Raw genomic sequence first — 21,726 nt, forward strand, 5'->3', positions numbered from 1 at the left:
TAGCCAGATTAGATCTTGTAGAAAACTCTATAATGAGGCAAAACGCAAAGCAAAACAAAAGTGGGACGAGGAACGCTGGCTTATGCTGTCAGAAGCCTGTGGTAAACGCAATATGCAACAGTTTTGGTACCTCATAAAATGGGGTATCTCGCAGGACGCCCACTATAGTCCAGCATCTGTCTCTAATCATCAGTGGGTAAACATTTTTGAGGATCAGTTTAAGTGTCATACAGTAGAAGTGACTATACCCTACTGTCTTGAGCCCGTCGAGTCGTTAATTTTCTCAGTTACTGAAGTCATTAATTGCCTGCAAAACATTCCCAAAGGGAGGGCCCCTGGCCCAGATGGTATTCCAGCTGACATTGTTTTGGAAGACCAGGACCTGTGGGTACCTTATATACTCCACCTGGTGAATGCAGTTGCAGCAGGCGCTAAAATTCCTGACTCATGGTATGGGGCAGAAATCCTTCCTATATACAAGAAAGGTGATCGCTCAGTACCCTCAAATTACCGGCCTATCAGCCTTATTGATGCGATCCAAAAAATCATAGCGCGCCTCATTTTAGGGAGGATACAGGAATGGATAACAGACTCAGATATTTTGACTCCGTTGCAGGCGGGTTTTAGACCTCATGTAAGCACCCTTGATCAAGCCTTTCGTTTTGCCCTTTTATATTGGAAAACAGTTTTTTTGGGTAAGGGCAAGTTGTATGCAGCTTTTGTGGATCTAAGATCTGCATTCAACTTGGTTCCTAGGACTAAATTATGGGATTGCATACTGGAACAGGGAATGCCCAGGGCTCTAGTGCGACTCTTAATGAATCTTCATGCATACACTTATGCCCAAGTCCGCTGGGGTAGGCCTGGCGAGGTTACGGACAGGTTCCATGTTTTGAAAGGTGTTAGACAAGGATGTGTCCTGGCTCCCACTTTGTTTTCCCTGTTTATTAACGGGGTTACCAAATATTTTGCAACACATCCCACGGATGCTCCCCAGATAGCGGGAATGAAAGTACCATTGCTCATGTTCGCGGATGATACCTTGTTATTATCTAAGACAAGGCAAGGGCTTCAGCAGGCCCTACTCAGATTTGAGTTATTTTGTGACGAGCATGAGCTAGAAGTAAATGTTTCTAAAACAAAATTCATGGTACTAAGAGGTCGAACACAAACTGTGGCAAGGGTTAAAATGGGTGGTGCTATTCTTGAGCAAACTAATGTATTTACATATCTGTGTGTGCATTTTAGTTGGAAACCCCAGATTGATATTCAAGCACTTAAACATGTTTAATTGGGCGGTGCCCTTCTTAAGGAATATAAAAGATCATTTACCCGCCCGATGTCCCCACTTATGGAAATCTATGGGTCAAAAATTCTTCCCTCAGTTTTGTATGGGGCAGAGCTTTGGGGTTATAGCAATCTGGACCGACTGATGCTGGCCCAAAACAGATTTACAAGAGGGGCGGTTGGTCTTCCGAGGTCATCCCCACGCATCCCGCTCCTTTATGACCTTGGGCTCCAACCGGTGGAAGATCAAGCCAGATTTCGGCCCTTGGCCTTCTGGCGGAGGTTGTGGTCTACGCCAGAGCTGTTATTATATGCGAAAGCATGTCTCGAGGTAAGGGACACCCTAGGATCCGATAAGATTGGTTGGTTTAAGGGTGTTAGAGCCACCCTTTGTGCCATGGGTCTAGGTGCCCTTTGGCACAACACAGACTCAGCTACTTTTCCTTCAAAAAAAGAGCTGAAACAACTATATTGGGAATGGGTGGTAGGCATAAGACACTCATCCCTTATAGGTAGTTCCCTTACAACAACATTTGTACACGTGAAAGATTTCTCTGCAATTGAAATGTATTGGGATGTTATTACAAAACCTATGGACCGCAAATTATATCACCAAGTTAGAGTGGGCTCAATACCATTAAGGTGTTTAACCTCAACCTGGGGCATTGGAGGCCCAGATAAATGCCCATTGTGTACTGAAATGCGGGAAAATGTGAGCCATTTGTTCTTTGTCTGTCCATTATATGCTGTCCTAAGGAAGAAGTGGTTGGTACCCCTATGCAAAAGTCTGGGCACACAATTGGCCGAGACTGCTTGTAGGATCCTTAAAACTGATCTTTCACCTACTATAGCAATAGGGGTGGCCAAATTCCTGGGGTGGGCATGGATAATTCGTTCTGAACTACTAAAACAGTTACATGTTTTAGATAAGTAAAATATCTTGAACATTAGAACTGAGTTTTTAAAGTAATGTACTTCCTTTTTTAATATGTTAAAATATTTAACAAATGAAGCATTAGTAGCTTTTATGAAATATTGTATTTATTGTTTTAATCGTTAGCACTGTTAATTTTATAAGTATTATGACGTGTAGCATGTCTTTTATGATGAAATATCGAATAAAGACTTCACTGACTTGGAACCTGACTTGTATTGGAAAAATTAAATATATAATTAATAAACTACTGTTGTAAATGCTAGACTGACAGGGGTGAGCATATTGTCAACATATCTGGACAGGATCACTTTGTGGTATATAGAAATCAATTTAGCAGCACCAATGGCTATAGCCCGGCTTTACTGACATAAGGGGTACATATACTGGGTAATTCTTCAAATAAATTATGCATTTTGACATGGTACATAGGTTATTTACTATCATCTAGTGGGATATTTTGGTGATAGACCACCAGTCATAATTCTGACTGTGAAAGGCCCAATCAGAAGATCCAAAGATGTCTTACAAATTTGGATTAAATTACATATTTAGTTATTGAACATAGAATCACATTTAGCTGCAATAATATCCGGTGCACTAGACTATGAGATAAGAGGCAATGGTCCCTCTACTGACCGCCAGACTCGCGGTGGCAGTCCCGCCGCCGCCGGACTGGTGGCAAAGACCGCCAGATTACAAGTGTGGCGGTTAGGCCTGTGCCAAAGCACTACTTTCCCTTTCCTACCGCCAGGTCGGTCAGACAGCTGGGCCAGAGATAAGCATCTCTGACCCGGTTGTCCACCAAAGACCACTGGTGGTATTACGAGTCCCCTTTCCCTTGGCGGAAAGGCTACCCTGCCATCCTCCCCATCTACCCAAGAGCCCCCCTTCCCTTACACCATTCCCACCCCCCAAACCAGGTAGTAACCCCCCCAACCTGCATACACATACTTACCCCCGATCCCTGTACTAACTCCCCACCACCCCACATCCATGCACCCACAGACACCCTGACACTCACAACACATTTACACTCATGTGCACACACACACACACACACACCATCCCCCAAATCCATACACACATCCATTCACACCCTCCAGCCCCCTCCACTTGTGGGGGACACTTCGTCCGAGGTGCTCCTCCCTGAGAGGATGGGACCTGGCGTTCCCACTGCCGCTAGCGCCCTGCCATCAGGACACCGCCAGGCCGTATTACAAGTCGTAATACTACTCACGGAGTCCTTTTTGCGGGGCAGGACCGGCGGTGGAACCCCCGACCACCAGCACCACTGCTGGTGACTTTCCGCCTAAAGAATGGCAGAAAGCTGCCAGCAGTCGTAATATAGTGGCAGCTTTGCAGGTCTTGGAAAGAGACCGCCAAAGTCATAATCAGGGTCTATGTCATTAACATCTTTGAACTTGTATGTCCTGCCCCTGAAAACAGGGGGAGGTTGAAGATAATTCATTCTCTAGATTGATTCCTTTCAGCAGATTTTGGTACTGATAGGGACCAAGATGGGTTTATTGAATACATCTGGGGGATTTTAAAACCCATCTAAATAATTACCTCTTTGATAGGTATGATCCTGATATATGGGAGTTGGTTTTTGGAAATACTGAGAACGCCCCCTGCTGTAGCAAATCAGAACAAAGTAAGAGACAATGTAACCACCTTAATAAGTTATTATGGTATCTGCCTCTTAAATGGGCAGTGGCCTTAAATTCTCTGGCTAAACCTACATTCAGGTCTGTGGTAAGTCCAGCAGAATTTATTATATGGCTGTTAGTGTGGGAGAATTGTATTAAGTTGCTGATTTTATTATTTAACTATGTGTGCAGGGTGACCAGGACGCCTTGCTATCTTTTTTAGGCAGTATGTCCTTCATATTTAATAACATACTCCTGTTAAACCACTGACATGTTTAGCTTGTGTTCATTTGTTGCTTTGGGATCCCATTAAATTTACACAAATTATGCTTACAGGTGTAAAGAAGCTTTACCCCATTTATAAACAATCCTGTCGGACATTGCTCCCCCGCATCAGAATCTGACTTATCTTAAGGCTCTTATGAATATTTCTTAACATTGATCACTTTTAACTTTTGTAAAAGCAGTTAAATACCCTGATACAATTGGTATCACTGTGAACATCCCAGAACTAAGAAGTCATTCAAAAACTGAGTCTGGGGTAGATCAGGGACATCTGCAGAAAAGGGAGGCTTAAGTAAAAAATAGTATAAGACACTAGTTGGAAGCAGAAAGGTAGAAAAAGCTTAGTTCAACTTAAAGGGTACTTTAGGGCACTGGGTGTATGAGTTATTTTGGAGACTGGTTTCACTGGACCTGGCACCCAGTTTCAAAGTTTGTACAATTAACACTTTAGAAGTCATCTGGATGTAGCACTTTAAGATCATCTCGCAGGATTGTTGATCAGCAAATGTCCTCACCTTTTCACTCAAATGAATATGCTGGACTGTCCATAGGACTAAACACTTTAGATGAGGTAAGCGTGACTGTTGCGTTTTGCAAGTTTGACCCGATTTCTTGGGCACTGGATTTCTGCCAAATCTTCAATACTTTATTTGGAATCAGAATATTCCATGAAATGGGGTTTACAGTATATAGAGGGTCATTATGACCCTGGCAGTCCTGCCCCGCCACGCCGGCAGTGGCGGCCAGACTGCCGACAGCGTGGCGGTGCAGGACCGCCAAATTATGACATTGCAAGTGAACTGGCTGCATTGCAGCCACTTCACCACCTGTACTGCCCAGGGGCTGGGACAGCCTGGCCGAAGGTTAACCACCTTCGACCCGGCGGTCCACCTAACACCACCTTCGGTATTTTGAGTATCCTTAGTGCCAGGGATTCCGTGGAGGCAGCCCCGCCACGAAATGCCTGGTGGTAAGGATACTGACAACAGGAATACTAATTCCTTTCGCCACAACAGAACTCCCCAACCCCCCTCTATGTAGGAGCCACCCACCCCTGACCCCATCAGAAGCCCCCCAAGCAGCGACGCTCCCTCTCCCCTCCGAACCCCGTTCTGTACCCACTGCCCCCGATCCCTGTTCTGTACCCCAATCCCCGTTCTGAACCCCCCATCCACGCACCACACTTGCATACATGCATGCACACATCCACTCATTCACACACACGCACACACATGGCCACGACCCCCCCTACATACACACATTCACACAAGCACACAGACACTTGCGCACACACACAAACATACAGAGCAGCCCTCCATTTACACACACACACACACACACACACCACTCAGCACCTCGCCCCCTCCCCTGTCGGTTGATCCGGGAGGGAACAGGGACTATGGAGCTTGCTCCGCTGCCAGCACCCCGCCAACACAACACCGCCACGCCGTCTACAATGTAGTAATACGGCAGGCGGTGTTGTGGTGACGTGGCGGTGGCGATGGAGCAAGCTCCACTAGACCACCGACCGCCAGTATGGCTGTTGGTGGCTTGCCCGCCAAATTGTGGCAGAGAGCATCCAGCAGCCATAATATGGCGATCTGAAGACCGGTCATGTGGCGGGCATGACTTCGAAGTCATAATGAGGGCCATATTCTTTCCATTTTTATTAATGCCACAGGAAGTTACTGGTCCATTTCTGTTTTAAACTAGTCCTTTAATTTATTTTCTAAACTACTAAACTGTGTACAGAACTGGGCTAAAGAGAGCATACAAGCAGCTGAATAATTTACTATAAATCTGATTATCACCAAATATGTGAATTTGAAGAGCGGACTGGAAATACCCATTTGATGTTCTAACACCACACAAAAAGTGACAGCACGGGGGTGCTCTGTGGGGCTACAGGACATGTCAGATACATTTTCTGTACAGCAGGGAGTGAAACATGAGTGCGTACTGACATTGTTTTTGTTGGATTATTAATGATTCAGACCCTAATCTCTAGAAAATAGGGTGTTAATGTATTTTTGTAGGTGTATTTCTGTTCTTCTCTTTGTAGATAATTGTGTTACTGGCATAAACCTAAGAAGCTTTACATACCCTATTGCAGTCATTCCTTTATTAATAGTGTATAAACAGATTAACAATAGCACCATATTTGAGAAACATCTGCCATTAAAACTTGTCTCTTTGGCTGTGACCATATCATCTAATGCAGGTGTATCCAACCAGTCTGTCAGGAGCTACCAGTAACTCTCAGACCACTTAAGATTAGCTCACAGCCAGGAGTTCATTTTTTAATAAGTACAGGGTCACATTTTTCCTTTTAAAGCAGGTGTCTCTAACCAGTTGATCTCGAGCTACCAGTAGCTCCCATACCCCTTAAGAGTAGCTCACAGCCTGGAGTTCATTTTCCAATAAGCACAGGGTCACATTTGTCCTTTTAAAGCAGGTGTCTCCAACCAATTGATCTCGAGCTACCAGTAGCTCCCATACCCCTTAAGAGTAGCTCACAGGCTGAAGTTAATTTTTAAATAAGCACAGGGTCACATTTTTCCTTTTAAAGTTAAGGGAAAGCTGTGTTTAGTTTGCATTATTATCATCAAGCTGCAGATACCAGAGCCTGATTCAGAGCAGTGCTGGAGTGAGATTTATGGCCCATGGCACAGAGGTGAAGAATTGAAATACTAAGGTATTTAACTCCTAAATAAAAATCCTTGCCAACTCAATATTGGAGGTGAGAGCAGAATGATGTTTCTCAAGGCTTTTAAATTGGAGAAAGTTCAAATGAATCATTAAGGTAACTTGTCATTTTAGTTTTCTCAAATCTGTTTTCAAAGTGTTCCAGTGGCCAGTAGAACACTGTGCCGTATTTATAACTGAGAGAAATTTAAAGTTCAGAAAAATGTTCCACATTATGAACATTTTTGCACTTTAAATTTCTCCCATTTAAAAAAAAAAGTGGTTGTTTTGTGTTATACATGTAACTGTGCCACGTGTGGCGAAATATATGTCCTGTGCCAAAAGTGCATACGATGCAGGCTCTCAATTACCCATACACATATCCCATTCATATGCACACATGTTCATGCAGCCCCAAAGCTCTCACTGACACACATGGCAGCCCTTTCATAGTGCCCCTAGTCAAAGTATTTGTTCAAACCACAGCATCTGCTCATGGACATTAGGCTTAAAGTCAAGGCAGCTGGGCATGGAGGTGTCTGCTAATAATGCGCAAGTTCTTCAGCCTTCGGTGACTCACAATGATTTTCGCTGATCAAAAGTAGCTCTCGCTACAGAAAAGGTTGGAAACCCCAGGTCTAATGAGTCAAGATGTTTCTTTTACTTTGGTAGCTGCCTGTCAGAAAATATTTATTCTGCCTCAGATAACAAAACTCAACTTGATTTTCTAACATACTGTTCTTCTGCTATGAGATTCTGTAAAAACGTTGGCAAAGCAAATGTGGATGCCTCCAACAGAGAATATTATGAAAAAGTAACTCCAGCACCTTTGGTGCCAAGCTGTGGGGGTTCATCTGTTAGGCAAATAGTTAGGAAAGAAAACACATTCTAAATACAGCTCGTGGTATCTGCAAGCCAACACGGTTAATTCGTTTTACAGCAGTGAGAAGTAGATTGGATCGAATTGTGTGTTGCTCGTATCCCCCTTTTACTCTGGATTAGATTTGATTTTTAAAAGAGTTTATTTAAAGATCAACTGTCTGATTTGATTTTAGGGTTTGGGACTATAATGTGACTTTGGTGGAGCTGTGGGGGGAGGTGGGGTCTGGCATTACTGAAACAATCCCGTAACTCCCCTTCTGCATTGTTCAGTTACACGTTATGCCACCTGTAATGGAGAATAAAATGTGAACCTGGTTTTACTGGGTAACATGTAGCATGTATATCCTGATTTTATGATAATCAAAGTACCCCTTTCTGCTTTAAGCAGGTAATAAATAGAAGTGGGTGTATTGCTGCAGGTAGGAGGGTACCTTGTTGGGGAGGCAGTGGGGTCTCGGCCAGTGGAGGAGGATGCGAGGTGGGGGGTAACCTTCCACTGTAAATACTGGAGTACATGTATACATGTGGATCCGCACTTGATTTTACCGTTCCGATTTTCCAGACAGTAAGATTGGGTCCGATGCTTCAACTCCCAGTAAATACAAGTGCTGGAATACTGAACTTGTAGTGATTAATTGAGCTGTATTGAAACCAAGGATACTGCTGTGCCTGGCTACAAATTGGCTCAGCAAATGTGTCACACCCTAGAACTAAACCACATTGCGAAGGTTTTCTCAAGATCAAAAGTGGAACATTTGTGGATAGCCCCTGATAATATTGTAAAACAATTCAAGGATTTTATGTAAAATGTTTTTAGCACGTCAGAGATTAGTAAATATTTTTAAATAAAATGAATGTGGGATGTGGAAAAATATCCTTCTTTTAGGATCCGGCAAAAAAAAGAGATGATCTTCCAAATGCACTTGGAACCTGAGATTTGAGTGTGAATTGACACTATTCTTTACATATGTCTGAAACTATGACTCTCATCTTATTTCTTTACTCAACATATCAATTCAGGCATGCGCATTCTAGCTTTTATGCATATTAATGTTGTTGTTCTTATTACTAAAGGAAGCTGTGTGATGCTTATCTGTTTGTATATTGATGTATCTAATAATAGTGCAATTGTTATGTTGCAATGACAAATCTTCCTCTGCAAAAACAAATAATGGTGATGATGGGTTCCAACGTACCATCAGCATTTTCTTGGGTTGGATGGTTGTGAGTGAGTGGAGGTTTTGTGGATATTCCTCCGCACAGTCAGTGATTTCAATTATGTTAATTATATAGTGCCCCGCCAGTGGTGGCCTGCCTTGTATCATCCACCAAGAAAGCAAATCTGGATTTTGAAATAACATCTAGAGTGCAAATATAGTTTAACTTGTATATTTATTTCGGTTGAGTGGCAGGACAAAGACAAGGAGGATACTTTGCAACGACCAGGCACCTGGGAGCCAGAAAATGTGCTTGAGGGGGGTACCCCAACAAGACCAGCCACAACAGAGCGCACCTCGAGGGAGGAGGTAAGTAGTAAGGCCTTTAGTACGCTACATAGTCCTGAAGCTAAGGTATCTCCACTAAATTGAAAACCGGCAGCAGTCTATGATGGACCTCAAGTGAGGTCCACCATGAGGTGTTTTTTAAGCAGCAAAAAGTAAAGCACCAGTCTGGTTTATATGATACGACAGGGAGGAACACCCTTCCAGTCTCCTGAACTAGATTTTCACAATAAATAATGCTAACCAGCTTCTCTGCTTATGGGTGGAGGTTACTTCATCTTTTGCCCATGAGATAATCACACAGATTAAAAGCCAAATCCTCTCTTCTCCCATTATACTTCAGTAAGATTGCCAGTGATGCTTACCGATACAAAAGGCCTGGCAGTGGCTTCTTGGTCCAGACATTTGATGTGAGCATTTAGAAGCATAGCAGACAGGTAAGGAGTAATGAGGGAGCATACATAGCACTGCCTTCTCTCCTGATCCAAATGTAAATAATACCTGGCCTCCTGCTGCTAATAGGATCTGGTATTGTTCACCCAAGTGGCTGTCAGCGTGGGGTTTCTGTCAGAGGAATCTGGTCCTTGTAGGCTGATGATTAGCATGATGCTGAGGTATTCACTTGATTGTTTTGTCTTTAGAAAGACATGTGGGGCTTTTCTCTTTAAAACAAACTCGGGCAGAATCCATGGAAGCTCTTGGTAGAGAGCATTATGCACATCCAGAGCGATGCAGGCATTTCAACGAGATTTCTTATAATCCAGCTTCTCTAGAATATTGTTTGCTTGAAATCAGCAGATGAGATTTTGTGGCCTTTGATTCCTGGTAGAATGCTTAAATCAAAAATCTTTCACTGCCTATGTATGCCGTGAGACATATGGCTGAGGACAAATAGACTATCAGCTTCCATAGACCATTTTATAGTAAGTGCCCCTGTGGCACTACGTATGCATGCTGTGGCACTTTGGTATTATAGAACGGGATGGCAGAGGTTTGTGTGGCCCTTTAACATGACACTAACTGGGCCACGCATTGTGCTGGTTCAGTCTTTTTGGATTGTTCCTTAATTTGCATGGGAAGACAGACTCCATGCAAATGAACAAACACTCCCTCAAATAAGCTGTCCCGATTGTGTGCCAGATAGATCTGTGTGCCCCCAGATGCACAGTCGGTATGGCCCCCATAGGCACCCCTTAGAAAGGGGCAAAGTTAGTCCCATGACCCTCCCAGATATCCCCCTTCAGGCATGTGTAATCACTCACTATACCGGCCTGCTTGGGCATCTCTGTCCCTCTTTGAAATGCAGGTGGATTTCCATGTGCACAGAGAAGGAAGGGCTAGCAGGTACAAACACACGTACACACACACTCACAGAGCAGGCTTAAGTTCACAACTGTGCTGAGGAACGTGCATTCACTATAATAGGGTTTGTTAACATTGTCTGCTCTGGACACACCACTTACAGGTTTGTCACAGCAGAGTCCGACTGCTCCTTGTTTGTAAAATGGCCCAGGATTGTCCTCTGCATTGTCTGCCTCCTGTAATTCTCCGGAGTAATACAGTCTGGTTGGTACCCAGCCTGAGAAAGACATTGTTTGAATAGCAATCGGAATAGCTTCCAGCACTTGTCAGTCCAACAAGGCCTCCAGTGCTTGGGAAGAGGGATGTTTTTGATTTCTTGGTCCTGGGATCAGAAAGGCCCTGTAATGATTGGGTCTCACCTTAGCCCTGTAAAGGAAACACCTGTTGACATTTTAAATTTACAAATCAATTGATCTTTAGCTTTCCCAGAACCCTATTCACACTTTTACCTGAGTGTGATGTCACTCTACTCTGAGAGAGTAGGGTTGATTCATTCAGAACTTCACATAGTCCAAGGTGAAAGATGTTTGTGGTTGTTAACAAGAGTTCTGTATGTATTTTGTTTTCTCGCCTTTTATACTGAAATCATGATTCCACTAATGGAGTAAAAGGAAGCTAACGCCTCCTGGTTTGAAGCCAACAGTCTGCCTGTTCCCCATAAGGATAATGGCACTGTCACTTCAGCTCATTAGCAAGCTGGTGGTTGTTCCTGCCTATACTGATGTGTAAAATTTGAATTTATGTTAAAATGAAGAATGCTGGAGTGGTGAATTATACTCTTAAAATAAATCAGCCCCAACTCTATCTCTATCCTAATACGTACCTTTTTTAAACTCTAGTATCTTTTTATGTATGTTACCTATCTTTTTTTAATTGATCTCAAGAGATCGTTTAAGTAATAGTTTTGTTACTGAGTGTTTAGATACCTGTTTCACTATAAGGACTTTGGCAGGAATAATGTGAATGGTCTATTCAAGTGAGTTTCACTTGAGTTGTATCTTCCTGTTCAGTTGGGGTGAATGGAATACGGTAACATATAAAAGTTTCTTATACATGTATAGCTTTGAAACAGTGTTTCAGCAAACAAATTACTTCTTAATATATGGCAGACAAAAATACAAATATGTTCAGAATTTGTGTATGGCGGTGTTATCATCGACAAGTATTACCCTCTATTACATATTATAGGTCATCTGATGGTCTATGCCTCTAGCCATCTCTGTTCACAAGAACTGTAATGACACAATCTTGCCAAATCGGCACATTTTGGCACAAATGGCTGGTGATGTATCGAATTAATTGCACCAAATCATCAAACTGTCCATCACAACTATACAGGTTTAGATAATTTCAGTCAATATTGACGAGCTAATAGATTATGGAAAAGTTCCACAATATTTGCCAGTTATCACAAATCAGTTTACGACTCATCAGTTTACAAAATTAGTTAACTTTAGCATCCTGTTGGGCAGCATTGGAAAATGATGTAAGAATTATGCAGAAATAACATAACTTCACCAGAAACAGAAACCATGGTGGACTTCGAGGTTTTCAAAACTAGCAATTGTCCATTATTAGAAAAATACAAGATTAGGACACAATTGTGAGGAAAATGCAACTTGTGATTCACAGATTTTCATTTTTTTTTTTTTATTATTAAATTTTCGTACCAGTTTTTTTTAATTCAACAGAATTGGGGGAAGGTATCATAAATGCTTCAAGTGAAAAGCAGGAGTCTATGTGTTATGCCAGTTGAAAAACATAGGTCGGGAGTGTCCAGACACTAAGCAACGTTTGTGAAAGATCTACATTTTAACGAGGTACTCAAACTGACATCCTCAGAAAGATCAAAGGCTAAGTCTTCACCACAGGCCTCTTAAACCATGACTAGCACACATGTACAGATCGCTGTTTTATGAACCCACTGAAATGTCTTATAGATGGAAATAATTAGGAGCACTTACAGTAGTAAGGTATGGTTGGTGGACAAGAGTTTGTTGAGCCACATGGTGAATTGCTCTTATAATATATGAGGGGCTGAAATGCAGTCATGTGTAAAGGTTTACAGACCACTGTAACTGGATTGTGGGATAAAGAGTCACACTGGAGCACAGTAATATGTGTAATAGATTTTACACAGCCAGAAAGCTAGCTAGCTGGCCCAAGACGTTAACACAACCTTTACTGAGGTATGTTTAGACTGATTTTTCACTAATTTGAATCTCTGTGTGGCTAAACCCACTTTTCGTTTTTGTGGACTATAAAATGGACTTCATTTCAACTGGGTAATTATTATAGCATTCAAAAATATCTCATGAAAAGCAACTTGAATAAAATGCACAATATTTACTGTTAGCAGGTTTTGTTAACTAGCATTGTCATGTAACAAATATATATTTTTGTTTCCTGTATAAAGCGGGTGAGTTTGACTGAGATCTCTGATAAAGCAGATGGTGGCACACCAGCTCTCAAAACTCAAGACCAGACAATAATTACCAGCAGCCGGAGTGCTTTGCGCACCTCTTCGGGAGCTAGCAGTCAGCGGTCAGTCTTGTCCACACGGGCACTGCACCATGTTGAGTCAGGTAAAAGAGATGGCCTCATTTCATGGCATGGGCACACTCCCAGCTAGCTGATAGAGGTATATGTTATTTCCCCTTGGGCATGTCTTTAGTGTGTGTCCCCATTGGAGAGTTCCTTTGGCTCCCTGTACCTTCCTAATGCCTGCTGGATGATCCCTTATATCCTTCACACCTCCCATATCGTCTGTCCATATTGACTTGTCAACTCATCCCTGTGAAGTTTCTTGTTTGCTGTTCCAATTAAATTGTTCCTTGACCCAGTGCAGCTCCTTCCTGCCTGCTCCCTTTGAAAGTTTTTTTCAGCCTTGTGTAGGTTTCTGGTCTCTACTCCTGTTGCATGATTCTTCAAATCTAGAGTTGGGGAAGCCAGTAAATGCATAGAGCAATCTGGGCCGGAAGTCTGGCCTTGCCCGAATAGCGAAAGCATGTGCAGATCAATGAATATATTTGATTTGTAAATCCTGAACAAATGTAATGTAAAAGTATGATAAAGACTCTTTACAATTAAGAAAATGTTATTTCGTAAATATTTATGTTTCAACTTAATACAGTAGATGATATTGCTATATTGAATAACATTCCTTGAAAGTAATAGTTTCTAAACAAACCTGCATTACTGAGAGTTAGGAGCAGCTTCACCTAGCTTTATTTTAGTTTACAATCCCCAAGGGACCAGGGATGAGCCAGACATTTGGCCACAGCCAGGCTTCAGTGGTGCTTACCTAATGTATGTAAAGCTCCTTGGTGTAAATCCACATTAGATGCTTCTTTAAGCCATGTGCAGCTCTCTGTTACTGCATACTTCAAATCGTATCTTAAGGCATAGGCAGCCCAATGGTTTCCAACCCCATTGAGTGTGTCATACGACCTCTGCTACTCTTTTCCCATTGGACTGCCAGTTGTTAATTTTGGCTCACTGTTTTATGTTCCCATTTCAATAGTTCTTTAAACCCTGTGTAGATCTTTGCGTCTGTCTCCACTGAATGGTTTTGTAAGCCATGTGCACCTCCTGGGTGTCTGTCTCCATGGGGTTGTTCTTTCAACCTTGTATAGCTTCTTAATGTCTAACCCAAGTCTCATTAAGCTACTTATTGTTTGATCACATTGGATGTCTTATTCATTTATATGCTGCCATTTGTTCAGTCCCTCATGCAATGGTTCCTTCAACTGTTTAGATCTCCTTGGTGTTTGTTCTTGATTGTCCCTTCATCCTTCTCTGATGTCTGTTCCCAGTGCATTTGTCCTTGGTGTGTGCCCACTTGGTTCGGCGTATTCATCCCTTTGCAACTCCTTCTGATAGTTCCATTAGCCATAAGCACTTCCTTGATGCATGCCCACTCACCATTTTTCCTTCTCCTCTTGGATTCTATACTCCAGCAGATGGTTCTTCCAGCCCTGTGCATCTTTAAGTGTTTTTGCATATGTAATGGTTCATCTGGCCCTCTTCAGCTCCTTTGGGGTTTCTCTGATGGGAAGGCCCTTCTTTGCTGTCCAGTGCCTTCCATTGCTGTCCAGTCCCTCCAGTGGTTCCTTCAGTCCTTTGCAGGTGCCTGTTGTTTGTGTCCATCTGGCGTTTCTCTAAGCCTTGTGTTGCTCCCTGGTTCTTGCCCCATCTCCATTGCTACTTCCTTGAGCGGTGAGCGCTGTCTCATTTGAATTATTTATTCAACCCTCTGTAGCTCACTGGTGCCCTGCCCCTTTGATTGCCAAATCATCCTTGTTCAGGTTCACAATGTCCATCCCAACAAAATCAATTTCTTCTGATCTTATGTAACTCTTTGGCCAATCTACATTAGCATCAGGCCTAATTTCATGGTACCTTCAAACTCATCATTAGCTTTTCTGATTTCAGGTGACACAGGTGTTGCTACATCCTCTCCATACCCCGACTCTGCTCTTCAGCAGTTCAGTTCTCAACTGGGCGGTTTGGATAGCGAAGAAGAGTGTGATGAAGAAGTCAATGGTAATATGCAGCATGAAGAAGGTGAAGCAGAGATAGCCAGCACTGATGAAGAGGAAGAGGCACAGCTGTTGGTCTTGGACCCTGATCATGTAAGAATATGACACTTTTCTGATATTCAGATATGTGAACCTGTCCTGCAGTCTGGTTTGCCTCAAACAGGAGAACAAGTCAATAGGTAAATTGCAAATTTACTAGCAGAATCGTTTCTGTGAAAGGTGCACTGTACACATGACTGTTTCTGTTACAGCTTTAGCTGCATTTTAAAAACCTCCTCTTTTTATGATAACCCAGTTTGCATCTACCCTCTTTTCATCTGTGCCTCAATCCAGAGCCTTATTCACAAACGTAGGACCTGGTACTATTGAACCCACCAATGCCAGTACCTCTGCATCATCCTTACCTTGAATCATCAATGGTATGGTTCTAGTGCTGGAAAAACTTGAATGTTGGACCGTCTTGTTTACCCCTAAACTGTCACAGCAGAGGGAGAACATACGAGAGACTGATTGTAGTAACTTTGTTTTAAGGCATTACAATCCTTGCCCATAAGTGGTCACCCATGGTATTTTTAACTTTTTTCACTTATTCACAAGTATATTCTTATATGGTTAGCATGTGATGGAAAATATTCTTTCCATCATTTGCAGTGAAAGCTTCAAGTTTCAACATTTTTATTAGAGCATTTTGTTATAGCATAGTAAATGTCAAGAGTGCTGATTGTTGTAGTCTCATATCAAATAGAGCCAGACATCAAGAGAGTTAGGGCATGTGACTTCAAAAGCAGCTGCATGTACATCAGGTGGAGTATTGCTGGAGCAGTCGATGAAGTCTTATATCCCTCTTGAGGCTTCAGATGGTGTTGCCTATAAAGGAGCCTCATGGGCATCATGGCAGCTGGGTGTTGTAGCTTCTGATAGAATCTCGTGTTGTATTGATGGTTTAATTATTGTAGCCTCCTTTAGAGCTTCATATATATTTTGAGATTTTGGGTGTTGTAGCCTCTTAGAGCACTTCATTGACATACTAATGGTTTGTCATGGTCTCTAATCGATTATCACATACATCACAAGTGTTCATTGATTTAGCTAGATGAGTTACATATATAGACCGTAAAAGACTGATGATCCCGCCTAACATTGGGTATTGTGCATATCATAGCGTTGGACAGTTTTGCCTTAGATGGAGTTCTGTAAACATCATGATTGTTGGGAGTTATAGCCTCAAAGGAGTCTTGTGTACATTAAGGTGGTAGGGTAATACAGGCTCAGAGCCTCATGCGCATCATTAAGGGGCATCTTTTGCTGTTAATGGAATATAAGCATGAAGGTTTGGTGTTGTCTTTTTTTACAAAAGCTCATGTACATTTGGAGAGCTGCATCTTGTAGACTCAGATTAAATATTATGTACTTAATGAGATTTGAGAGTTATTTGCGTTTCACAGACCTTGTTGGCATCTCATGTACAGAATGAGAGCTGGGTGATGTAGCTGTAAACTCAGTTTCTTGTACATTGTGAGCCTTTGATGTGAAAGCCTCAAATGCTATCTTGTGTACAGGTGGTTGAATGGAGTTAGCGAATTTAAATGTTTCAGTGCAAGGAATGGTTTTTATAAGGAAATGGCACCAAGAACGAAGGCCGCAGGTGAGGGTTCATAACTCCAAAGCACATTTTGCTGCAGTGTTTGCCATGCTATGTTATTATTGTTATAGACCAAACATTCACCCCAAAGGGGCTCTTGGAGCTTATGAACAGCTACAGAACATGAGGTTAGTAAGTGTAGGCAATGGCAGCGAGCCAGGCCTTTAAAGGTTTCCTAAATTTAAGATGGTTTAAAGTTCCTTTAGGTACAGGGGAAATCTGTTCCAGGCTTTGGAAGCATACCAGAAAAAGCATGCCCATCCCAATGGAAATGAATAAAAGAGGAAGCTTTGATTAGAATCTAATCAGTAGTGCAGAGAGAGCAGCTGTTGGTGCACTGCTGTAATCTAATCTTGGAAAAACAAAGGGGCTGCATCATCTGAGTAATGATTACCTATGCCCAAGAATTTGAAGTCAACGTGGTCAAAATTAGAAGTCTCTGGATGGTACAAAGCATACAAGTTCAAATTTTGTATCAGCCAGCAAAAGACAAGATGCTCTATTTTGAATAGCTTTGGAAGTGAGCCAAGTATTTACGTATTTATTTCAGAAGACATAGGCACAGATTTTCCAAAATCACGTCTGCAGCCAGCAATGGCGGCAATAACAGGTCTTTCCCCAAACATGGAGGCAAACATTTGCGCAGTCATTTTCTCTGACAGAAGCAAGGCACAGTGCCTACCAAGAGTTTTGAGATCTGGATCAAATTTGAAGTTAAGGTTCAGCACAAAGTGAACATCTGTGTAGGATTCTGCTAAGGCTTTAGACCACAAAGAGTGGATCCACAGGTCTGCACTGCCACACACTATTGGTCATTTCTTAGTTAAGCATGGGCCAGTGTTTGCACATTTCTTCCTGGATTACCACCATGCCCACATGAATCATTGTGATTGTCTCACCAAGATCTTCATAATGCACTGTTGAGCATGTTGGTTATCAGAATGCATGTATAAATGCCAAATGTAGTGCAAAGCCTTGTGGAATCCCACAGGCCATATGGCGAAATTCTGAGGGAAAATAGGGAAGTGCAACCACTGCCTGAGTGTGATATGAAGAACAACCTTTACACTATTACCATGGACCACCACCCACCACAATGACCTATAAGCAGTGAAGATGGTTAACACAATCTAAAGTGCAGTGAAAAGGTCCAGGAGTACCATCATGTTGACACCGCCACCATCAGAGTATCCTTGACCTTTTTTTTTTAAATGGTTAGCAAAAGTATGACAAAACAAACATACTTACATTTCAACTGGACAATGCTATAAAAACTAATCAAAACCTTTAGCGTTTTCCTCCTCTGCAAAAAAAAAAAAAAAAAAAAAAGAGTACTTTGCGCTGTCTGACGTTTACCTTTCCATTTTGTTTTTCTCTTACGTGAGGTATGTCTGCATTGTATTCCAAGGTAAGCCTGCCTTTCGCTCCCTGTTTCCCTAATTTTGTTATACACCCATTTAGCTTCTTAAGAGAGTTCCAACTCTTTGCTATTTAAGCTATTTCTGGAAGCAAACAGATCCACAAAACATCCATACTAGGCTTGGAGATTGTGAAGAATACATATTCATACTAAGTCTGCAATTTCAGGCAGAGCCATATCCTATGGTCCCAAGGCCCACCCTGGAGTACATTTGCTGCAGATAAGCCATTTAATTTTCTAGGGCAATTCTAGGATTTAGTATAAGCTGCTGATTTAAAATATTGTATTTGTTGCATGTGTGTTCCTGTAAACAACTTACACACCTTTTGAATCAGGTGCAGCCTTCGCGGCTGCAAAACACTACCCTCGATTTCCTTTCCCACACCACTGTACACCATCTCTGGCCAGCTGATCAAAATCTTTTAGAATTTGAGAGATCTGCGAGGTTCTCAATCTCTCTGATCCAAACAGGTTTTCAGGATGTTGTTTGAGGTATACCATCTGATTTCTTTCTGGTTTCTATCAAATTCTTCAGTTACAAGTATTTAAATAAACAATCCTCTTGCAATATATTAACTCTGTTCTCCACTTCTGAAAAGGCCATAATGAAGTTTAAAGACGTATCCAGGGTTAGTAATATTGTTATTACTCTCTACTTTAAAGCCAATTCCTGCTATGATTTCGGGGTCCTACTTCATAGACAGCACATGACTGAGATTAATGTAAAGTTGTATTTTAAATAGAGTTTCTTGTATAATTTTGGGTTTTGGTACATAAATAAAAACCCTGCCATTGGCTGTTGTGAAAAAATATGTTCTAAAACAGTTCTAAAACAGTGCTGTCATAGTATTTCACAGTCCAAATTGCACCCCAAGCTCTCTGAAGAGCTGCTTTCAACTTGGTAGCCCTCTTTAACTTCATGTGTTAATTAATTCGTTGACTTTCTTTTTTTTAAAAGTGTTCGATTTTAGATACCATGGCATAGTATTAAAAAATATTCTTTATAACTTTCACTCCGCCTATCCGTTTCAGTGGTAGGTTTTGCCACAGTTTGAGCTGCTGTTGCATTCGGGTCAATAAAGGATGATAATTCAAAGCATATCAAAGCGCACAGGCCCCTGCAACTTAAAACCCACGAATACTGGTTTGAAAATTGCACATCTGCAGCTCTCACTTCTAGAAGTATACTGAATGGACAGTTCTGTTTGGGACATATTTGTTTATAGCCCATCACTCGAAAATCAGTGCTGTGGTTGGCGTTTCAGTGCTAGCTGAGGGTATTAAAGCTATGTTGTCAGCAGGAACTGGGTATACCAGCATACATTTGCAATGAGAGTTATTACAAATCATATGAGCACAAGGCTCTATACAGAGGGCAATATAAATGGGCAGGGTGGGCTTCTCCCAAAATTACATTATAAACGTTTCCAAAAAGGTGAATCAGCTGATGTCATCAGAATCAGGGGGTTTCCCACCTAGTACCCACATAATGGCAGCTTGAATCTCTTCCTTTTGGATAGGGGCAGCGAGAGCTGCAGTTTGTGAACACAAGTACCTTTGACCCATCAATCCTGCCTCTTGTTTGCTGTTGCTGGTAATGTTATATGCGAAATCTGTTAAACTGGGTGCTATTTGCTGACTGATTGTTTACTTTCAACCCAGTACTTATCTTATTGCCTTAATCTTGAGCCTGCGCCTTCCATGTGGGCAAGCGAATGGCCTTCTCACTCTCCTCATATCATTTCTGTATAGATTCCTGAAAAGATCTGACTGTTTCTTAAAAAACATGAGCATATAGTGTTCTGTGCTTCCTTCTGTGAAGCTTTGTTGCCCTCCAGCTCGATTAGCTTTGCATATATGTTCTTAAGGGTATGTTCCCGTTATTGTATGTGCCTCCAGTGTATGCCTGTCTATGTCCTTGAAACAATCTTTTATTGCATTGGAACAAGCCAACCCTGTTGTTCTATTCAAGATAATCCCTCATTCAGTCTCATACAAGTATATTAGTAGTAAATCTCTTTACTCGTGGGAGGAATGACAGACCTCATATTTTATATATAAAATACATTGTATTGTTGGGCAAACTCATTTCTTTAAATCGTATTTCTTTAAATAGTAGGAGGCAATGTATTTGCATCCGGCTCTAGTATGAGCAGCTAGTATAATTGAATTTTAAGTTAGTGGTGTGCATTTCTCGCCATGTATCTTTAAGGTCGCACACTCTCCTTAAAATTCCAATAGTCTGGAGATGATTTTTATTGACAGGGCCTTTCGCCCGTTGTCAGTATGATAAGATCACCTATCCCCCAGGATGGGGTGCATTATGGGAACCTAGGGTTATCATCATACTAAGCATCAGGTTGGGTTGCCTGTAAAGAGCAATAACAGAATGCTCATTCTTTGCTGCCCCCTGTTTCTTCCTAGAAACTCCATAATTGTGGGAAAAGAACACTGAGGTAGGGGCCCGAGTCTAGATATCTTGCTCTGTCCAGGGCTGTCACTCAAAACTACCCTTTATATGACTGGTAACATTCATAAGTACATAAATCTTTATTACCTTTCTGGACGTTGACCATTAATGCCCAACGTTGTCTACTCTTAAGTCAATTCACATTTACTAGAAAAAGATATTTGTTGATCATATTCATTACTGTATTCCAGTATTTCTCCAAGAATTTTAAAGAAATAAACTTTTGCTTTGGGCCTCTGTTGTCCATTTTGTTGACCCTTTTTTACTCGGTCCTACCAACCACACCTCTTCCTCACAGCGTTCCCTTCCCACTGTTCCACTTGGTCTCTAGTCTACTGAGGGTGGGAAATGACCTCCCTTGTCTGTGGGAGGATCATTGCTTCATTTGTGCAGGTCGCTACAGGTGGTGGATCCAGTACTCTTTTTTTTCAGAAGCAGCACTTATTTTTCATTATCAGACTTTGATCCAGCAAGTGAGCGAGACAGAAAAGGTGGACTCCACTGACCTCCTGGTTGGTGTCTGTTGCCATCCCTAGCTGCTCCTGCTGCCTCTGCCTTGGTAACAAACTGAGATCCTGCCAGACTCTCAGTTTGAGGCCCTCCTCCACCCGCAGGCTCCTGCCTGCGCCTCATCCATAGTGACCATCTACAAGTCAGTATCTTCTGTCTCTCTCTCTCTCTCTCTCTCTCTCTAACTCTCCTAACTCCTGCTTTTATACTTCTGCCTTTTTACCTCTGTTTTCACTTCGTCATCTATTTTTTCTTTTTACTGTCTCTTCTCTTACTTTTCTGTCTCTTCTGTTACCCTCACCCTCCTGCTCCGCTGCTGCCCCTGTGGCCCCACCCCCCCATCCTGCAAAGCGTGTTTCCTGCCCTCCTGCCTCCCAGCTGACTGGATCCCCCACCTCCCTCCACTTAATGGCGGCTGTGCGCAGCGGGCGCGCCACTGGCATGCCAAAGGGAAGCCCATCTGCACCTGGACCATGCCCAATGCCAGGAACCCTGAATCTCTGATAAGCCAATCCCTAACCACCCTCCTTGACGACGCCAAGACCCTCCACCGC

The 21,726-nt window shown here is 42.2% G+C and overlaps 1 protein-coding gene across 1 annotated transcript in view; it reads left to right on the top strand.

Annotated features, from left to right (window-relative positions):
- The window catches only part of CCDC40 (coiled-coil domain 40 molecular ruler complex subunit), a 447,448-nt gene that overhangs the window by 43,560 nt on the left and 382,162 nt on the right, over positions 1-21,726 (top strand). The window contains exons 4-6 of the mRNA XM_069199714.1: positions 9,138-9,251; positions 13,006-13,174; positions 15,024-15,223. Of these exons, the coding sequence (XP_069055815.1) occupies positions 9,138-9,251; positions 13,006-13,174; positions 15,024-15,223 (483 nt within the window). The remainder of the gene's footprint in view (positions 1-9,137; positions 9,252-13,005; positions 13,175-15,023; positions 15,224-21,726) is intronic.

This window comes from Pleurodeles waltl, chromosome 7, assembly GCF_031143425.1.
Source record: "Pleurodeles waltl isolate 20211129_DDA chromosome 7, aPleWal1.hap1.20221129, whole genome shotgun sequence".
NCBI classification, from domain to species: domain Eukaryota; kingdom Metazoa; phylum Chordata; class Amphibia; order Caudata; family Salamandridae; genus Pleurodeles; species Pleurodeles waltl.